The following is an 18,629-nucleotide window of genomic DNA, read 5'->3' as shown; positions in this document are numbered from 1 at the left end:
TTGTTTGCTCATTAAATGACATTGCTTGCCTTTCTATGTGTGTTTTTATTTGTAGTGTAATTTCAAGGATGCCTTTCTAATAAACTAATAATGTAGCCTCAGTATCCAATCAAGTTCATTTAGACAAACATCTAACCATGGTTATATGTAGTATATTTAGTAATTAATTAATTTTGAAATTGTTCTGTCATTATAAAATTCTTTTGTTATTTTAATACTTTATTTAAAACAAGGGGATATTGACATTATCACAATGTTTAACCTGCAAAGTGAAAAGATGACTTGAGAGTACTGACTATGTAGAGAGCAAGCAAGTTCTTTTATATAGAAGCAATATACTTTTTATATAGAAGCAATATTTATGTGACAATATACTTTTTATATAGAAGCAATATTTATGTGACTCATATAAAATTTATAGTATAGGCAGTTATGATTATAAAAAGTTAATTTTGATTTTTAAGACTTAGGTAAATCTTATAATTGGTATGGTCTTTGTAGACAGATATAAACACTAACTTGTTTCTCCACAATCATTATGCTAAGAATTCTTTGTTAATTTTCTGATGAATTTTTTTTGTAAGAATTATCAGGGCATTTAAGCCATAACTTTGGCAAAAATACCTACCAAAACTTCCAAGTGATTAAGACAATGTCTTATGGTTCTCTTAGGTGATCAGTCTTGGCCTAGTGAGAAAGAAAATTCACAAGAAGCTCATATTAAAATTAAAATCAAGTTACACTCTGATGCATTGATTTAAAATAATATTTTCAGCTGTTTTTATCCAGAGTTAAGGCCATATATTGTATTGCTTTTACCTTTATTACAATGTTTGACCTTATAAATTATGTTCTCATTAGATAAGAGAACAATTAATTTCATAAAATGAATCTTTGGTCGCTCTACCTTCTGTTCTGGAAGAATTGGAGCAATAGTTGGGTCTAGGGCAGAAGTGAAAACATGGTCGGTGCTCGGTTTTGGTGAAGTGGAAGGCATGAAAACTCCTGCATTGTCACGCTTAAAGTTGACTGGTTCTCTTTGTGAATACAGAGGCCCTCCTTCTGTTGGCTGTAGAGATGAAGAACAGGACAAAGCGGTTACATCTTCAAGAAGATGTTCAAAACTGGGGAGAATATGAATCTGAAGGGTCGAGAGGCATCACATTAAACAATATGTGTCTTTACTATTTGTTTTTTAGCTCATAAACTGCCTTAGAAAGGTTGTGATTCTATTTCACAAATATGGTTATATATGAACTACTTTTAATTTATTCTTTGAGAATATCATACATGTATGCAAAGTGTTATGATTATATCCACCCCATCATTTTCCCTTCTAACTTCCTCTGGAGTCTCCTAGCACACAGCTACCTCTCAACTTCTGGTCCTCCTCCTCTTTTTTCCTCCCTCTTCTCTGCTCCTCCTCTTCTTTTTTTAATGTACCCCACTGCATTCAATTAATGATGTTATTAGACATATTGGTGTGTGTCATCCATTAATGCATGGGTTAACTATCAGTGACTACACCACCAAAGAAAAATGACTTCCCTCTCCAAGCCATCAACTACCAGTAGTGCCTCAGCTTTTAAATAAGGAGCTCAGAAGAGTTCCTGGAAAAAGTTTCTCAGTAAATGGTTGAGGAACTGAATGATTTAGATCTTGACTAACACTGATTACAGGGACAAGGTCAATAATTGTTGATGTAACAATATGTGGTAGTTTAAATGCAATTGGCCCCCATAAGCTTAGAGGGAGTGGCAATATTAGGAAGTCTGGCTTTGTTGGAATAGGAATGGCCTTGTTGGAGGAAGTGTGTCACTGTGGGGTTGGGCTTTGAGGTTTCCTATGCTCAAGACACTGCCCAGTGTCTGAATGTACTCCATCTTGCCTTCTGATAAAGATGTAGCAAGCACCATGTCTGCCTGATGCTACAATGCTCCTGCCTGAACATCTGAAACTGTAAGTGAACCACCCCAATTAAGTGTTTTCCCTATAAGAGTTGCTGTGGTCATGGTGTCTCTTCACAGTAATAGAAACCCTAAGACACATACATTAAAATGAATACCACTGAAGGAATTTTTAAGTTCTCACTTGCCAATTTCCAGGTACTGCAAGGTTTTGTAGGGAATCTTACCATTCCAGGAGTTTCAGGAGCTGTGCCTACAAAGGACTCAAAAGCTAAATGCTGCTGTCCTCCTTGCACATCCTGAAGAGGCAGAAAGTTAAAGATGTCTAAATCCGCAATGGATCAGTATACATTGTTTTGCCAACCAAAGCACTGAAGCACACCCCAACTTCTTAAGTTAAGAGTTTAGATTTGAGAAAAAGAAAAGCAACTGTGAGTGGGAGAGAGCTATTCTGACACTCTGTTCTGCTTCAGGTCTGGAAGTCTGGAAAGCATTGACCTCAAGGAAGGCAGTTTCTGAACATGATGAAGTTTGGAATATGAGACTTTCTAATGTCACTGAAAGAGACGCATAAGAGACTAAGCACAAGTGTCCTTATATCCTGGCTACTACTAATGACTTGCTCTCCAGTTACAGCCTCAGACTTGTTCCATTACCTTCTGTCTAATGCCTGAAGACATTCAGAGAATACCCCTACTTCCTGAGCATGCCCATTCCTGAGCTAACTACTACTTGAGGGTTCTCTCTCTAAAACTATCCAATGTAAGTTCTCTAAGTTCATGCAAGTCCATATAAGAAATCTTTCTATGGTTTCTTATGTGTGTCCCCATAGCAATGTGTGGGTAATTCTGACTTCATCCATCTAGAAGTGTGTTCTTGGTGTTTTTCATCTGAAAGATACCCATGTGTTTAATAGAGAACCAAGTATGAAATATAGTTTTAGATAATAAAATTATGCATTTACTCACAGGTTCTGCTTGTTGTGGTATGTATCCAAATTGATTATAGAATGGTATCTGTTATATTTTTGAAAAAGGTATTAGATTTATTGTGATAGTTTTTGTCATAAATTTCTGAGACACAATTACTTAACATCAAATATATTTCACATTAATTAAATGCGTTTTGGAAGTCCACGTTTTAGTTTGCAAAAATCATCATTAAATGTTAAGACATCTTTTAACACGTATCATGTGACATCTGAACTTAAATTAACTTCTCAAAATTTGTGCTAGATTTAGAAATTGAAATACATGGTTATCAAATTGTGCTTCAAATTCTAGTGACCACAAGTACTTTTCTTTGCAGTCTTTCATATTTTTGTATTTTCATAATAAGCACATATGTGTATTTATACATAAATGATGAGTACTTGTCGATTCTGAATGTGAGAAAAATCCAATTCAGAAAAGAATCAGTTTTGAACCTGGTTTTATTAGAATCATTTACTGACTTCATTCCTTGAGTAGTCGTGTATTGCCACATTAGTCTACAGTGTGCTACTAGGAGAGACACCATGTCCTGTTCTGTGAGTGCAAGTGACTGAGTAGAGCACATGCACTAACCAGCCTCAGTTATTCTTTTCTCAGGGTACTTACCTCTTTCTGAAATTAGACCAATCAGATTCAAACCAAACCCTCATAGTACCTGTTCCTCAAATAGCTGCGGCCCTGTTTGCTGGGGAGATGCTGTGACCGCTTGTTGAGGTTGCTCCCAGGGCAGAAGCATGTAAACTGGGTAGTATCCAAGCATCTATGTGCAAACAGAGAAGTACACAGGAGACTCCATTAAATCAGGATGAACAATGTTTTTCACTCTTTTAATGTCAGTAACATTTAAAGCTGGTATTATAGGTATGAACTGCCATTTCAAGCAAATTTGAACTGTGCATAGCAGTTTTACACTGGTTATCAAATTTAGAAACAACTTGTACCCGAGATGATACTGAACTTTTAAGGTTACATACTTAAACAATTTAGGATACAGTAGATTCAACTAAACAAAGGGAGCATGCGTTCTTTTAACAAATAACATCTTGAAAATGTTATACATAGGTTAATATGTAAGTCTCTAAGGAGAGGATAGTCTGTGTAGTGTATTTTCTATAATTTTGAGAATTATAATTCTACAGAATATGATATTAAAAGTTCTGCCATAAAGAGCACTGCTTCCTCTGGCAGAGGACCTGGGTTTGCTTGCCAGCATACCCACGGTGGCTCACAACCATCAGTGACTCCAGTTCTAAGGCATCCAATGCTGTCTTCTGACTTCTTGAGGTGCTGCATGCACGTGGTGCACATGCATACACATAGGTAAAACACTCACTGATGCAAAATAAATAAATCTGAACATATTTTAAGAATAATCTTTATGGATTTTAGAATATTATAGAAACCTGGGAAGCGATAAATAAAGAAAAGCACAACTGCCCATAAAGTCATATACTGGTTTCTAGTAACGTCTCTGTGTGCTTGTGCGTAAAGAATGTGTGGAAAATAATGAGCATAGTACATGGATACATTTTTTTTTTTTTTTTTTTTTTTTTTTTTTTTTTTTGGTTTTTCGAGACAGGGTTTCTCTGTGTAGCTTTGCGCCTTTCCTGGAGCTCACTTGGTAGCCCAGGCTGGCCTCGAACTCACAGAGATCCGCCTGGCTCTGCCTCCCGAGTGCTGGGATTAAAGGCGTGCGCCACCACCGCCCAGCTACATTTTTTAATGCTCTTCTATGTTTTGTATCATCAAATGATTATATTTGATATAACATTTGAAGATAATTGCAGCCATGTTTCTGAAATGAATACAATTTTCCTAATAGGTTTTTACCCCAGACAAAAGTAAAAATCACCCATTAAGCATTCAGAAACTTAACAATGTTTGTCTGTTCAAGTTATGATATCTTGGGCCTAATGCAGGCTTAGGCATTTGTAATTTTCAAAATTCCCCACTAAGCTTTTTGTGTAGAGAGCTAATGGATTAGTGGTTTAAAAAGGGATAGAGGACTGACTTCTATTTCAGCTGTTTAGTTCATTGGGCTAAGATACTTAATCTCATTAAAACTATGTTTCCTGGGCCTTAACATGAAGTAATTGTGTTTGTCACATACCTGACTCTCTATATACTTAACAATATACAGTGAGATAATGTCTAGAATTGTGTTATTATGTAACGGCAGTGGGAGTGAAACTTAATTGCATAATTATACTTCTAGAAGAGGAGAGGGGTATAACTTTGTTTGAACAAGTCAATAGTCTTCAAATGAATAATGATTTATATATAGCCCTATTTGAATCTGATGTATTATACAATTAATTATCCTAATATCAACAGGGTTTTCTATGTTAACATAATAAATTTATTAGTTAATGTCAGTTTAATTTTTTTATTGAAGGGAAAATTTCATTTAATTATTGTGTGGACTCAAATTATAAATACTGCATACAGGAGGCTGGGAAAGTTTCAGTGGAGTTTTATAACATGAATAATGTGTGTTAGTGCTATAATAAAATACAATTATTATGATGTTTGCTATTTATATCCACATATCAGATATAAATGCAAGATTCTCCAAAACAAAATTTGAGAGGGTACAAAGTCAGCTCATGGTATTGGTCATTACTTGTTCCCCAGTGTTGGCACTTAAATACAGAGAAGATGTGATATTGGGCTTTCTTCCCTTCTGCATAGTGATGTCATAGGTACCCATGGATCCTAGAGATCCTTGTTAGCGGCCTACTTTTAAAGAATCAAGGAAGCCCAGCATCAATAGACATCTAGAGGCCAATGATGGTGCCTCTAGCTAGTGATGGGTGGAAAACAGGTATGAAAGCCCTGATGCTGGAGACCTAGGGGAACAAGAGGGCGTACTATGGAGAGTACAATGAGCCATTTCTGTGTTAGTCACGGAATTCTTTTCACTCACCTGTGTTTGATCTTGAGGCACTTTAAAGGGAACCACGTAGGACATCTAAAGAAAACAAACAAACAAACAATCCCAGAAAACCATATAAGCAAATCATACTATTGACCTGTTACTTAAACTTTTTATTTTTCCCCCGGACAGGGTTTCTCTGTGTAGTTTTGGTGCCGGTCCTGGATTTCACTCTGTAGACCAGGCTGGCCTCAAACTCACAGAGATCCACCTGGCTCTGCTTCCCAAGTGCGGGGATTAAAGGCGTGTGCCACCACCGCCCAGCTATTTGAAATTCTTGATCTGCTTTCCCTAGAGCTAACTTCTCATGTATCATTTGCATTAGAAATATTCCACCAAAGTTTGTCTTTTACACGAGTTGTAATTTATGCAAATTATGCATCCACACGTTGTTTTAACTCCTGACTACTGACTATATTCTAGGATAATTGATTTTAACGTTATTTTTAAACTAAAAACCAGAAAATACAAGGAGGTACTTTCTGTGGTGAATGAAAGAACATAGAAGAAACAAGACATAAGAAGACTTCTGCCGTACTTCAAAGCTAATTCACAACAACCTTTATGTTCTGTCTTACAACAAGATGGAAGAGGCTCAACTTACAAGGTTTACACCCTGTTGGGGCTGAGGTGGTGTCTGCAGCTGTAAGAGTTCTGGCTGGCCAGCCTGGCCTCCTGGGGCAAGTCCAACCTGTCCTGAGAAAGGTAGTTGATTTGGGAATAGCCCAGCCAAGCTCTCTAGTGTTGAGAGTGGGAACTGTGGGCGTCCTGGGACCTGAGCCTGCTGCTGCTGCTGCTGCTGCTGCTGCTGCAGAAACCCAGGGAAGGAAGGAATCCAGGAGTTAAATGCACTCTGTGAAAAACAAAGATAGAAAGGGAATATTACTCTCTCATATTAAAAAAAAAGAGCTTGAAATCAAGCCTGAGTAATAAGGACAAAAATGTAGACAATTTTTATAATTCAAGTGTTATGAGAAGACGGCAACTTGACTACTTATAAACCTCACAAATTGTGAGGTTTTCAACTGTCATGAGAAATATGGGATGCAATGAATTGATAAAAAGAGCACAAGTTTTTTCAGATATTTGATTGGATTCATTTTTTTTTTCCGTTTCTACTCCTCTTGGTTGGCTCGGCATGGCTTTGTTTTAAAATAGTTAACTATCTCAAAAGTCATCAGAATTAATGCCAGGCACATACCAAATTCTTAACAATATAAATGGATGCATTTTGTTTTCATTCCATACTGTCAGAAGTGCTCCTTAGAAATACATTCCCTCTGAATTGATTATTTACATAGCGGTACCTGAAATTGCAGTGGCAAAAGTTGACCATTATTCAGATTCAGGAGTAACTAGAGAAGGAGAGACAGAAGGAGAATGAGACAACTCCGCCTTCTGAAATGTTTTCCACAGAGAGAGCACAAGTCAGAGCTAGTTGATCAGCTTCTGGGGCGAAGTGACACATCTCTCCACTAAGACTGCATTAAATCACAGCGATTAGAGGTTCGAGTTGAAAACACAGGCCGGGTTTAACAATGCTGCCCCTGCTATGCGTGAGACTGCACAGTTTTAGCTCATGCCAGTGGTTTGGGTATTTTATGTTTATACATCTATATTTAATACCCACATCAGTACTACTGGAACAAAGCATACAGGTGGTACTGTGTTTGGAGAAGTTATGATTACACAAGGAAGACAAAGCAACCCTTTAGGAGCCAGCTGGTAGACAAAGCAACCTTGTGGCTTGGAAATAGGTTTAGAGATGTCTAAGACCCGGATGCAGACTTTCATCTCTTCCCAACGTGTTTTCACTTATAGGACACAGGAGAATGTTTTAATTACTTAAACTAACCTCATGACTGTTGCTAGCAGACAATAGGCGCTGTGAGACAAGCTAAAAAAAATAAAGAAAGAAAAATGATGAAGGAAGGGAATTGCATAGGTTTACATGATGAAATCAAAAGCACCATGAACCACTTACCGGGGCTGAAGATGTAGCTCCTATGAGTCCAAGAAGAATTATAATTTTCATTTTCAGATGATATACCTACATGATAAGTTGTAATACTTAGCTTTAAAACATACTCTTTGCTTAAAATTTCATGACAAAAATAAAGGCATGACAAAATTTGTTAGATGGCATTGTCAAATCCAAGTAGTTGTTGAGTCAGTTTCTCTATATTTTCTTATGTTTTTGGCTCAAAATAAAAAGTCATCTTTATGACTATCTCTCAATGCAGGTATTTATGGGGAAATTGTTTGCTTGACCATAAAGCTCATTTAGTGGCAGGTGATATGGCCATATCACTGTTAGCCTCTGATGGAAGGGAATGTATTCTCCAGTCCATGGAGCCCCCTGCCTGGGGTCAACTGACTGGGTCCTTATTATTAGAATGATCTTAATATCTGCAGTGAAAAAGTATCACAACAAAGATCTAACAGTCCCAAGCCAAGGAAAAAAAATTTCCATTAGAAGTCTACTAATATTCATGATTATTAACTGTAGTGGTTGCAGCATTTTTTTTTAATCCAGGAAAGGAAAAGGTAAAGAGAAGCAGTGATCCATACTGTAACTGGTGGATACTTCTTATCTCTTGCCTCTACCTTCAAAATTTCCCACTGTATTTCACATCACAGACATAGACACACATTAGGATGACCACAGTAGTGTATCAGAGTTTGGTTTTTAAAATACCAAAGCAAAGATTTGAAATCTTACCTTACTCCTTTGTAAGATCTGTGTCCCTTTCTTTCTCAGCTCTGCTCTTCAGATCATCTCTTAGAATTTAAAACCCATCTTTAGAAAAAAAGGGACCAATCATGATTGAAAGGGACCAGTGATTCAGTGGGTTTTAGACAATGGCTTAGCTAATAACCCCTTTCCTCCTCCTCCTGATGGTGTATGGACTTCCACACCCTAAGTGATGTTTTCAGTTACTCCTGAGACATTTTTTTGTGATCATTCTTGGTTTCTTCTTGGTCATGACTAACCCCCCAGGGCTAATTTTGTTCCACTCCTTTTATCATCTTAAAAATGGATGCCTTAAATAAGTAACCCCAAACCCTAGAATGTGATGGCTAATTTACTGAAACTTTGTACTTAGTGTAATAACCACACTTGCCTCAAAAGTGCAGCCAATTATTGTGTGGGCAAACTAGGTAGGTTTTATGTTTCTTGATGTGTGCATATATGTACCCGGGTACACACGCACACACATGAATTGTGTATGTGTGTGTGTGTTTGTGTGTGTGTGAACAGACTGGTTTATTTTGAGTATTGTCAAATTAAATTAAATATACTGTAAGTCAGCAACCACTTGAGAATTTCTATTACATCCCGCAGGGCCCCAGGCAGCTAACCCTACTACTGAGCCAGGAACTTGCTAAGGCTTTGCACTAAACAGAGATGAAGATATCATGGTATGAGTAGTTTCATCGTGCTTTATATTCAAAATCTGAAGATACTTGTGAATGGCTTGTTTTATTTTCCTTTATTTAAAATTTCCATAGGTTGAATATTTTAAAGGAAAGTACCTAAGGGGCTGGAGAGAAGGCGCCATGGTTAAAAGCATTTGCTGCTTTTGTAGAAGACCTGGGATTGGTCCTCAGCACCCACATTAGGTGGCTCAAACCTGCATGTAACCACAGTTCCAGGGGCTTCCCACTCTCTTCTGGCCACCATGGACACCACCAGCACACACATGTGCACGTACATGTACTCAGGCACACACAGAGGCATATATAATTAAAAACAATTAAAAAAAATAGTTGAAACTTTCCTTATACATAACAGTTGAAACAACTGGAAAGCAATAGGCCATGCCTTAGTATAGGACAACTTCCAAGTTCCTGTATCCTAGTAAGCATTGATACACCTGAAGGGAGACTAAGGCCAAGTTTACATACTGCAGTATGCACGTTGTCTGTGTCTGTTTGTCTTAGCCAACCTTGTTGTACACATTCTCATCTCTACAATTGTGTCATTTACCTACAACATATTTCATTACATTTTGCTGAATAAATGGTTTACTTCATTTAGGAGAGGGAAAAGATGGAAAGATCCTGAGCAGTGGCATTTGGTACAGGTTAAGGTTCAAACACTCAGGATGAAGAACTCCAGACAGATATGGTCACTGTGGCATCATTATTTTGTTTCCCCTCCGTCACCAGCACACATAAAAATCCTTTATTAAAAAACTGCATTCTACTGCCACGTGCTTATGACTGTTGGGCTAGGTATCAGTGAAATTATAACTGTGCTCTGTCTCAATAACTTAAAGGATGAAGTGACTCAGCTTGCTCTTTCAATGTGTTATTTTTGCTCCCCCTATTAACCATCCTAAAGAATCAGCCAAGAGACGCACAGAATATAGTTGTAGATTTGACCACTGTTCTGTGGATCATGAAAAAAAAAACCCTGAATTTTAGCAGTCCTTAAAATAAAATTATTTTTTGAAACATATAAGCTATGCTTTTCCCAGAACTTCTGACACATATTAATGCAGTTAAGATGAGTTACCTGTGTCAATGAGAGAGATGAGGTTCAGGAGGTCCAGTGTCTTCATTCACTACTTTTTCATCGACACAAGTAGTTACTGGGAAGCTTCTGTAGCCCTTGTCCTTGCCAGGCACCAAAGGAACCTTGGTATGAGCGATATGAGAATGGTTTCAGTCTCTAAGGGAATTTAATTTTCCTTCACTGTCAAAAAAAAAAAAATGTGAGAGATGGGGCTGCAGAGGGCTCCGCAGTTAAGAGCACTGGCCACTCCCTGCCTCCTGTGTGCCATGTGGTGGAGGGAGCAAGGGAAATGCCCTCCCCCACCCTGGCCTGTCACCTATGATGGGTGAGGGAGCTGACCCTCCCCCTTACCAGCTGCAGCACTCAGGAAGGTGGGCCCTGCACCTAACCTGGGCAGCACAGTAGATCTGATCCTATTGACAGGGATGCAGGTGAACCAGTCGGAGAACGTGAGTATGGGAGATCTGGCTCTGCTCCTCCTCTGCCATATTGTGGGGTGGGCAGTTGAAGAGATGCCCCCCATCCCCACCTCTGACCACCTGTGAGGGGTAGGAGAGCTGTCCTGGCCCCTTCACCAGCTACAGCGCTCAGGAGAGTGGCCCCTGCACCTTGCCAGGGCAATACAGAGCTGGCTCTGATGGTGTAGGTGTTGGAGAGCTGACCCCTACCCTGAGGGTACGAAAGCAGGAGCTTGGTCCTGCCTCTTGTTCATTGTTGTAAGGGATGAACTAGCCTGGGGCAATGCTGGAGAGCTCATCTTAGCGGTAAGGATGGGGGAGAGCTGGTGGGCTGACCGACCGTGCAACTACCCAGGCCCAGAACCAGGGTTATGAGTTGACCCACTGACATCCATCCCATCTATGATCTTCTGGAGAACGTGAAGGGGTCAGTTCTGCAGACCCAAAGCTGTAGGATCTTCAAAACACAAGGCAACAACAGTATATCCAGGAACAGTCCTGGTGAGGACCCAGCATTGATGGTATAGTAGAAATTAGACACCTCCAACCAGACCAACGACTCTGCAACGAGCACTGGCCAGTAAGAATACCTGGGCAAAGGGGTTTACCGCGTGACGCACTATGTCACGCTACAGCTTCCATGATGAGATTTTTAAGTTTTTCCCGTTTTTTTAAAAAAGATTTCACCTTTTTCCTCTTAAATTTCCTTTGGGGGTGGTGGTGCAGGGGCGGAAGGTGGATGCGAAGGGACAGGGAAATGGATGGGATCAAAATACATCATATAAAAGACACATACATCGAAGAGTATTTAATTTGAGGCTGTGTTTGCAAGGGCAGAGGGAGGATACGAAGGGATGGGGAAATGTATGGGATCGAGATGGATAATGTGAAAGAGACAAAAATAAATAAAAAGGAAGTTAAAAAAAAAAAGAGCACTGGCTACTTACTCTTCCAGAGTGCTAGGTTTTCCAGCTTCCTAGCACCCAGGTGGCAATTGACAACTGTCTGTACCTGTAGTTCTACAGAATCCAACCCCACTGTACAACTCCCATGGGCATCAGGGCAGGCAAGTGCCTCACAGTCATACGGGCAAAACACACACGTACACGAAATAAAAATAAAAGAAGTAAAAAAAGAAAGGACCAGAATTGTGGTTAGAATTCTAGTCTTTTAATTCTTTTTTTTATTTTTGCCTTTTGATTCTTAATCTAGCATTCTTTCTAAGGCATATAAATATCTAACTTGAGAGGAAAACACACAATACCATAATATTTGATCACTAATTGGAAAAGTATAAATAAAAGTGAGTTTATATATTCTCAGAAATGAATTGTGATTTAACTCAATGAGGTCACTAAGTTTTTGTGACCAAGAATTACCTTATTAGTAGCTTTATCATAAAACCACGGAAGAAAAATACCAAGTTTTTATCTTTTCAATTATGTGGATGTTTATTTTTAATTTCTGTGAAACTCTACTAAGTTATAGTAAATCACACTATTATAACTTTCTGCAAAGCATATGCCACTGACTGATGACTAATGTATCTAATTATTTTGTTTACCTGGTGTTTTAATCTTTAGCATTATTAAAACTAAATTTTCATACTTTATTTTTTACCTCTAGTGCACAACTTCTGTATTGGTCACTGCCTAATTCTTGGTGCCTCTCCTAAACACACTTCTCAAATATTTGTTGAACAGTTGATTGATGACTTATAAATTCTAGACACATTTTACACAATGACATTAAATATTAAAGCACTCACAAATATTGTCATAAAATATTTAACAAGACATTTACATTGCTTAACATAATTGCTCTTCTCTATAGAAACTCATTTCAAATGAGTGAATTATAATATAATTATTTAGATTTAGGATTTTTATATTATAAGTAGAAACTATACGTGCAGTTTAATTTAATTTTTTTCTTTATGTTAGACTATTGCATCATTTCTGATGCTTATGTAAGAAAAAGGAGTGGAGATTTGTAATTATATGTTTCCAAATTTTTCTATATTTCAGCAACTACTCTTTTTTTCCTACTTGAATACTGAATCTGAATGTTGCACGACAGAGAGGTGGATGTGGAAGAAATATTGACAGATAAAAGCATCAAAAGTAGGAGAAAGTTACAAATGTGAAGCTGTGAAGAATGACGCTGGAACCTGAATGCTGTAAGTCTGTCAGATAAGCTAATGTTATGGCATCAATGTGGGTAAGCCTACAGAACTAGACATCAGTTTGTCATCCTGCTCCAACTTTGGGAATATTCCCCTACATTTTAGCATTACTCATTGGTTATCCATAGTCACATAATTTTGTTCTCTGCAATTAGTGATGAAAACTGTCACCCTTAATTTCTACATATTTTTCTCAGAATGTTTACTAGTCTTTGTAATAGATGTGGTGATGTGCTAATCATAGGCCCAGTGAAGGATCAGAGTCTTCTTGTCCAGCTACTGGGAACTGTCTTCAGGCAGTTGGGAATTAATCTCCCTGATCCTACTTCCAAGTCCAACAAATATCCTGAGAGTCACTGATGCCCAGGCTGCTCATGGTCCCAGCTCTCCATGTCCTCTACTGAGCTATGAGGAATACACAGCGTCTTCACTTCTCCTGATTTCTGTTCTTACCTTCTTTCCCTTTCTGCACTGGAATTTAGCTCCAGGGGTCCCTAATGAATACCTTGCATGCCAATCTGGACTTCAAAATTTCCAGTTCAGCCTATTTTAGGGCCTCAGCCTGAGACACTTGCCAAGGCTTTCGACATAAAAATTTTATCCATGAACGATATAAAGAATGCATCTTATTGTATCAGGAGTTATCCATCATTACGCATGAGCTAGCTAGCTTCAACTTATTATAAGGAATACCCAACTACCTGGAAAAAATTACCAAGGAAAGGAATAATCTGACCCAATGCAATCTTTGAAGTCTCAAAAATGATGATAGGACCCCACAATGACAATTTCATTAGGATAATGATAAGGTCACCAAGCAGACAAACACTACCAAAAGATCAGCTTTGGACTACAAACTGCTCAGGACAATTTCAAAATGGCTAGCTGAGATGATCCAGCCTCACAGATTATTCAAGCAAGGACTTGAGACAAGCCCTGAACTTTCCCACTATGTAGAGACTGGACAAACTGCTGTGGATATCACTCTGTATACATAAAATGCTGATTGGCCAGTAGCCAGGCAGGAAGTATAGGCAGGACAAGCAGAGAAGAGAATTCTGGGAACAGGAAGGCTGAGTCAGGAGATGCTGCTAGCCACCGCCATGAGTACCAATGTGTAAGATACTGGTTTAAAAAAGGGGAAATGTATTGATATATTGTAAACCGTAATAACCGTCTACTGCTTAGTTTGACCCCCAAGACATCAATCACTTTGAGGTGATTGATGTCTTGGGGGTCAAACTAAGCAGTAGATATTATGTTAGCCAATAGATTTTAAATACTTCAAGCATCACCAGGGCCTCAGTGTAGACAAAGAATACTTATTTGCTGAATGAATGAGGGAATGAAGTACTTACTTTTACAGCAAGGTTAGTTACTTCACATTTGTTAGGGAGAAGAAAAATGAAAACCAAAGACCCAAGTGATATTACAGAGCACCCACAGTCTACTGAGGTAGTGACAGACTCCTTTGTAAAGATATGTAAACTTTAATTCTTTCATTAAAAAACTTGACATAAATATAAAATATTGATTTCATGGTCTCATTATTAAGACTCAACTCCCTTTTTTAAACCTGTACCCCTTAAATTCTATCCTTTCCTTTAGGGAATGATGTGCTGGTGAACTAAATCTGTGACCTAAATAAATAAGTAAATGCCTCAAACACTCAAAACTCCCCAAATTGAAAACAAAACCAACAAAAACAAAACAATAAAAGGTGTCTGATTTGAAGCAACTTCAAATTTCCTTAATGTTATTATTTCTACCAAGTTGAATTTCAAGCTGTTGTTTTACAATGGGCTATTCGCTGTTGAATCTGAAGAGATAGAAGCAGCAGATCTGGCACATCATTGTCTTTATTATCTAAAGAACTCTTCACATAACCAATAACATGGATTTGTTGCTGCCATAGTACTTTATAAGGTGCCCCACAAACAATATGGCAATACTGCTGTAAGTTAGAGTGCCGAGAATCAGGTTCCTGGCTATGTGGCATGAATGTGTTTTCTCATTGGATCCCCCTATTCATCAGCAAAGTATGGTTATCATCATTAAAGTGATAAGAAAACAAATTCTAAGAGGTTAGTTTGCTAAGCATGGCCTAGTTCTTCAGCAGTAGAGTTCAAGTTTAACTACTTGTGAGCTTAATACTTGTTTCAATATCATAGACTTTCTATTTACTTGAGACCAAAACACTGGATAGTTTTCTCAAGCATTTTTTTTATTCTGTTGGTTAATATTTTTTATTTGTACTTTGAGAGTTTGATATAATATGTTTGGATCATATTCAATCATTCCCCAACTCTTCCCGGACATACACCTCCTACCCACCAAACTTTATGTCCTTTTATTTCTAAATCCGACTAGACCAATTTATGCTGCCCAGATATTCTTAGCTGGGTATTCTTCCACTGGAGAGTGGTTGGCTTACCAGAAGCTGTACTCTCAGAATGATTAGAATTTTCTTTGAGGATTTGGTGAAAATTCTCCAGATGTCTTACATGCTACAACCCCCCATATATATTCTTTAAATCAATACCTTCTAACTTATGAATTTTCTGTGACTCGTCTTAAGTTGTTAGAGGATTTTCTAAGCTTTAGCTGTTAAGTAGGCAATTTATTTTTACTTCTTCCAGAGACTTAAGCAGCTTGTATCTGTCATGAGGAAATGAATCCAGGATTGTTCCAGTCATCATTGCACTTAGTTGAGATCACTAAACATGAAGGTCACTCAGTAATAATGCTTATTTTCAGGTTCTATTTTAGCTAAGAAGCGTGATATTTCTCTGTTCCTTTTCCAAGGAGCCTTTCTACCTGCAATAACAATTATTGGAAGCAACCAAAGCCAAGAACTAAGAAGCTGGAATCACAGACAACTTCCTTCTATTCCATTCTTAGAATGTTTTTAGAAAGGGAAGTGCCAGGATTCATGAGCATCTGTTGCATCAGTAGGCAGACTTATTTATAAGTTTTATCAATTTATATTTTTATCCAATAAGAAGTTCTTGTGATTTATGATATTATTTCAAAAGATTGCTCCTTTTTTTGCTATGCTATTTGTGACTACATTGGAGACATTAAGAATCTCAATTGTGTATGGCATTATTTCAAGGATATTTTGGCTCTTCTGTGCTCTATTCTTCCATATGTAGATGTGGAACCCTGACATGCAGACCATCCCTGCATTCTGTTATAAAACTTGGAACCATTTTCTGAAGGATGATATTGATTAAGACATAAATAACACATCATTTATCTAACATGCAGACTGTGTCAAGCCATGTACAGATGTTTTATTTGTATGAATCAGTTCAATTGCACTACTTCTTGCCACGACCCTTAGATATATTTAGATGTGATTTTGATGCTCTCATTTTCAAGTGAGGAACACAAGGATTAAAAAGCCTTATCAAGCGTATATGGATGAGGTCCAGTCCCAGAATCTGAACTGAAATCTAACTCCAGAATAGTCTTAGAAAATCACATTAAAACATGTGTGCTGGGAGCGATGATCCTCTGGCACATGAGGTCTCACAAAGCATGTGAGATTACATTCTTATTAATATGTGTTTCTTCTATTATTATTGTATATACACATAAGAATCAAAAACATTAAAACAGTGCAGATAACTTATTACTAAAACGTCTCTCGGATGATTACAATAGCCTAGAAAAATGTCACCTCATGATTTCATTCACAAGACAGAAACTGAAAAAAAATCTTGTAGATAAACCACTCAAAAGTATTACTAAATAGAATCTAACCCAAAAGGTATAAATGAACATTTTTTTTAACCAATTAAGAAAAGTCAGTGAAAAAGTATTACCATTTAAGATTTGCTAAATGGATTACTGGTTTCTACAAAGAAGACCAAAGAGTTCCATGAATAAACATTATGTAATGATTTATGGGCTGTCTGAGGATGGGTTATGCCTAAGACCCAGCTTTCAATAAGTATTAGGTTGGGCAGAACTGTCTCTCTTAAAAACCAAGGTGACTGAAATAACAGGTGTGGAATATTTTGGGGTCAGTGAGGTTGATGTTTGGTTGCAAGAATGGCAGGAGGAGGCTGACTGCCGGGGTACTCTCACTAGCAATTACTCATCTTTAGTTCCATGGAACACAAACTTCACTGAGTGGCTTTGTTAATTATTTCTCCAGCAAAGCTTGCCCATTAGGTTTCCATGTTGAAATAACAACTTGATTTGCTTAGGGCCTTCATAAAAATTCCAAGCCCAGAATAGCACAGAAAGTTAAAATAAGTTAAAAAAAAACCTATTCTAATTAAAGATAGTTAAAGGCACTTTTAATATCTGTCCATAAAATACACTTATACAAGAGTATAGAATTGAAATATAAGGATGCATTTCCTCATTGTACATTTCATGGATATGTTGGAAAAATGACCTTTAGATCTAAAGATTAGATGAGTTTTATCTTGGCATGGGTAGATGAATACAGGTTGAGTCCAGAGAGGAAGAACTGTTAAGATCTTGCCTGGAACTAATTCTGTTCATTTAGAAGGATGTGCTTGAGAAATCGTTGGCAACCCCTGTGTGGTATTAAGAAATACTCAGTGGAGAATTCCGAAAAACTAAATGCCCTATTCTTTCCTTTAAAGGTCAAACTAATACTAAGTAATTCAAGGGAATATCTTCCATAATGATGCATTCATGTCTGAGTGGGTGGATGGCTGGGGTTTCTGAAAGTATGACCACCATGAGACACCTGGACCAGGAAAGGTAAAGCTGGCAAAAATGGCTGCTGTTTCAGAAGTACAAAACTGTGAGTTCCAAACCTCCATCTGCGTAAGTGCTTCAACCTGATGTTGATAACATGTAAATCCTGTTTGGATAAAAATATTGTTAGGAGAAGGCTCTGATGAAATGCAGTGTGGTGGTTCATTAGGGTACTAGTGACTACTATTAAAGTGTGAATGTGATAAATTTTTATATAGCTAGTTCATTTTATCTACCTAATTTATTTTCTGTACATGGCCGCTTAGTAGCATGAGTTCACCTTATGATGGCTTAGATCTGGCTGTCATTTCATGCTCTTAATAGCTATATAACTTTGGGAAAATTCTAATTAATCCGAATCTATTCTTATCTCCATAAAATGGGACAAACTATAAATTTATAGGATGTCTACAGAAAGTGAGGAATGTTGTTCACAATTATAATGACCCTGACAAAGCCAATGTAGAGAAAATGTGAGATTGCTTGATCTCACAGGGCCAAGGCTACGGGAGAAAGTTCTCTAAACTGACTTATTTGTGTGTGAGCCACCATGGCAATAAAAAAATCACCAAGTTTAATGAAGAAAAGTTACTTAGGTAAAAATCAATTTGATCAGTTAAAAGTCACCAATACTGCTGTATACATGCCTATTCTCCTCTTCTCTCATTTATTGTACTCACTTTGCTAAACCATAGTATCCCCTATTAAAATGAAGACATAGTTCTTCAACCAAAATTATTTATTGAGTACTAGGAATAATCCAGAAAAATTTCACTCAGATAATTACTTACGAGCAAGTGAGTGATACTTTTTTTGTGTGAAGATTAATAAAAGAAAACTATGGGTATGCGCATTAAGGGTAAGTTGACATGATAAGTCCTTATCTC

The 18,629-nt window shown here is 37.6% G+C and overlaps 1 protein-coding gene across 1 annotated transcript; it reads right to left on the bottom strand.

Moving 5' to 3' along the window:
- Window positions 1-635: 635 nt before the first annotated feature.
- On the bottom strand, window positions 636-10,494 carry Odam (odontogenic, ameloblast associated). The gene is made up of 12 exons (XM_042257603.2): window positions 10,357-10,494; window positions 8,557-8,634; window positions 7,819-7,884; window positions 7,690-7,731; window positions 7,142-7,189; window positions 6,439-6,687; window positions 5,826-5,870; window positions 3,555-3,659; window positions 2,876-2,923; window positions 2,135-2,206; window positions 908-1,069; window positions 636-687 (listed from the first exon to the last, which is right to left on the bottom strand). The coding sequence occupies exons 3-12, from the start codon at window positions 7,867-7,869 to the stop codon at window positions 658-660; spliced, it is 852 nt and encodes a 283-aa protein (XP_042113537.1). The 5' UTR covers window positions 7,870-7,884; window positions 8,557-8,634; window positions 10,357-10,494; the 3' UTR covers window positions 636-657.
- Window positions 10,495-18,629: the final 8,135 nt, after the last annotated feature.

This window comes from Peromyscus maniculatus, chromosome 10 (assembly GCF_049852395.1).
Source record: "Peromyscus maniculatus bairdii isolate BWxNUB_F1_BW_parent chromosome 10, HU_Pman_BW_mat_3.1, whole genome shotgun sequence".
In the NCBI taxonomy this organism is placed as follows: domain Eukaryota; kingdom Metazoa; phylum Chordata; class Mammalia; order Rodentia; family Cricetidae; genus Peromyscus; species Peromyscus maniculatus.
This window is presented reverse-complemented; position numbering and strand designations above follow the sequence as displayed.

What these genes read in the sequence shown, in the direction of transcription:
- Odam (XM_042257603.2), bottom strand. Translation starts at nt 7,869, where the DNA reads ATGAAAATTATAATTCTTCTTGGACTCATAGGAGCTACATCTTCAGCC. An exon ending in CCCAACAGGGTGTAAACCTT is followed by an intron (nt 5,871 to 6,438) that starts GTAAGTTGAGCC and finishes TGTTTTCTTTAG; the next exon opens with ATGTCCTACGTGGTTCCCTT. An exon ending in CAATTCTTCCAGAACAGAAG is followed by an intron (nt 688 to 907) that starts GTAGAGCGACCA and finishes CTTTCTCACTAG; the next exon opens with GCCAAGACTGATCACCTAAG.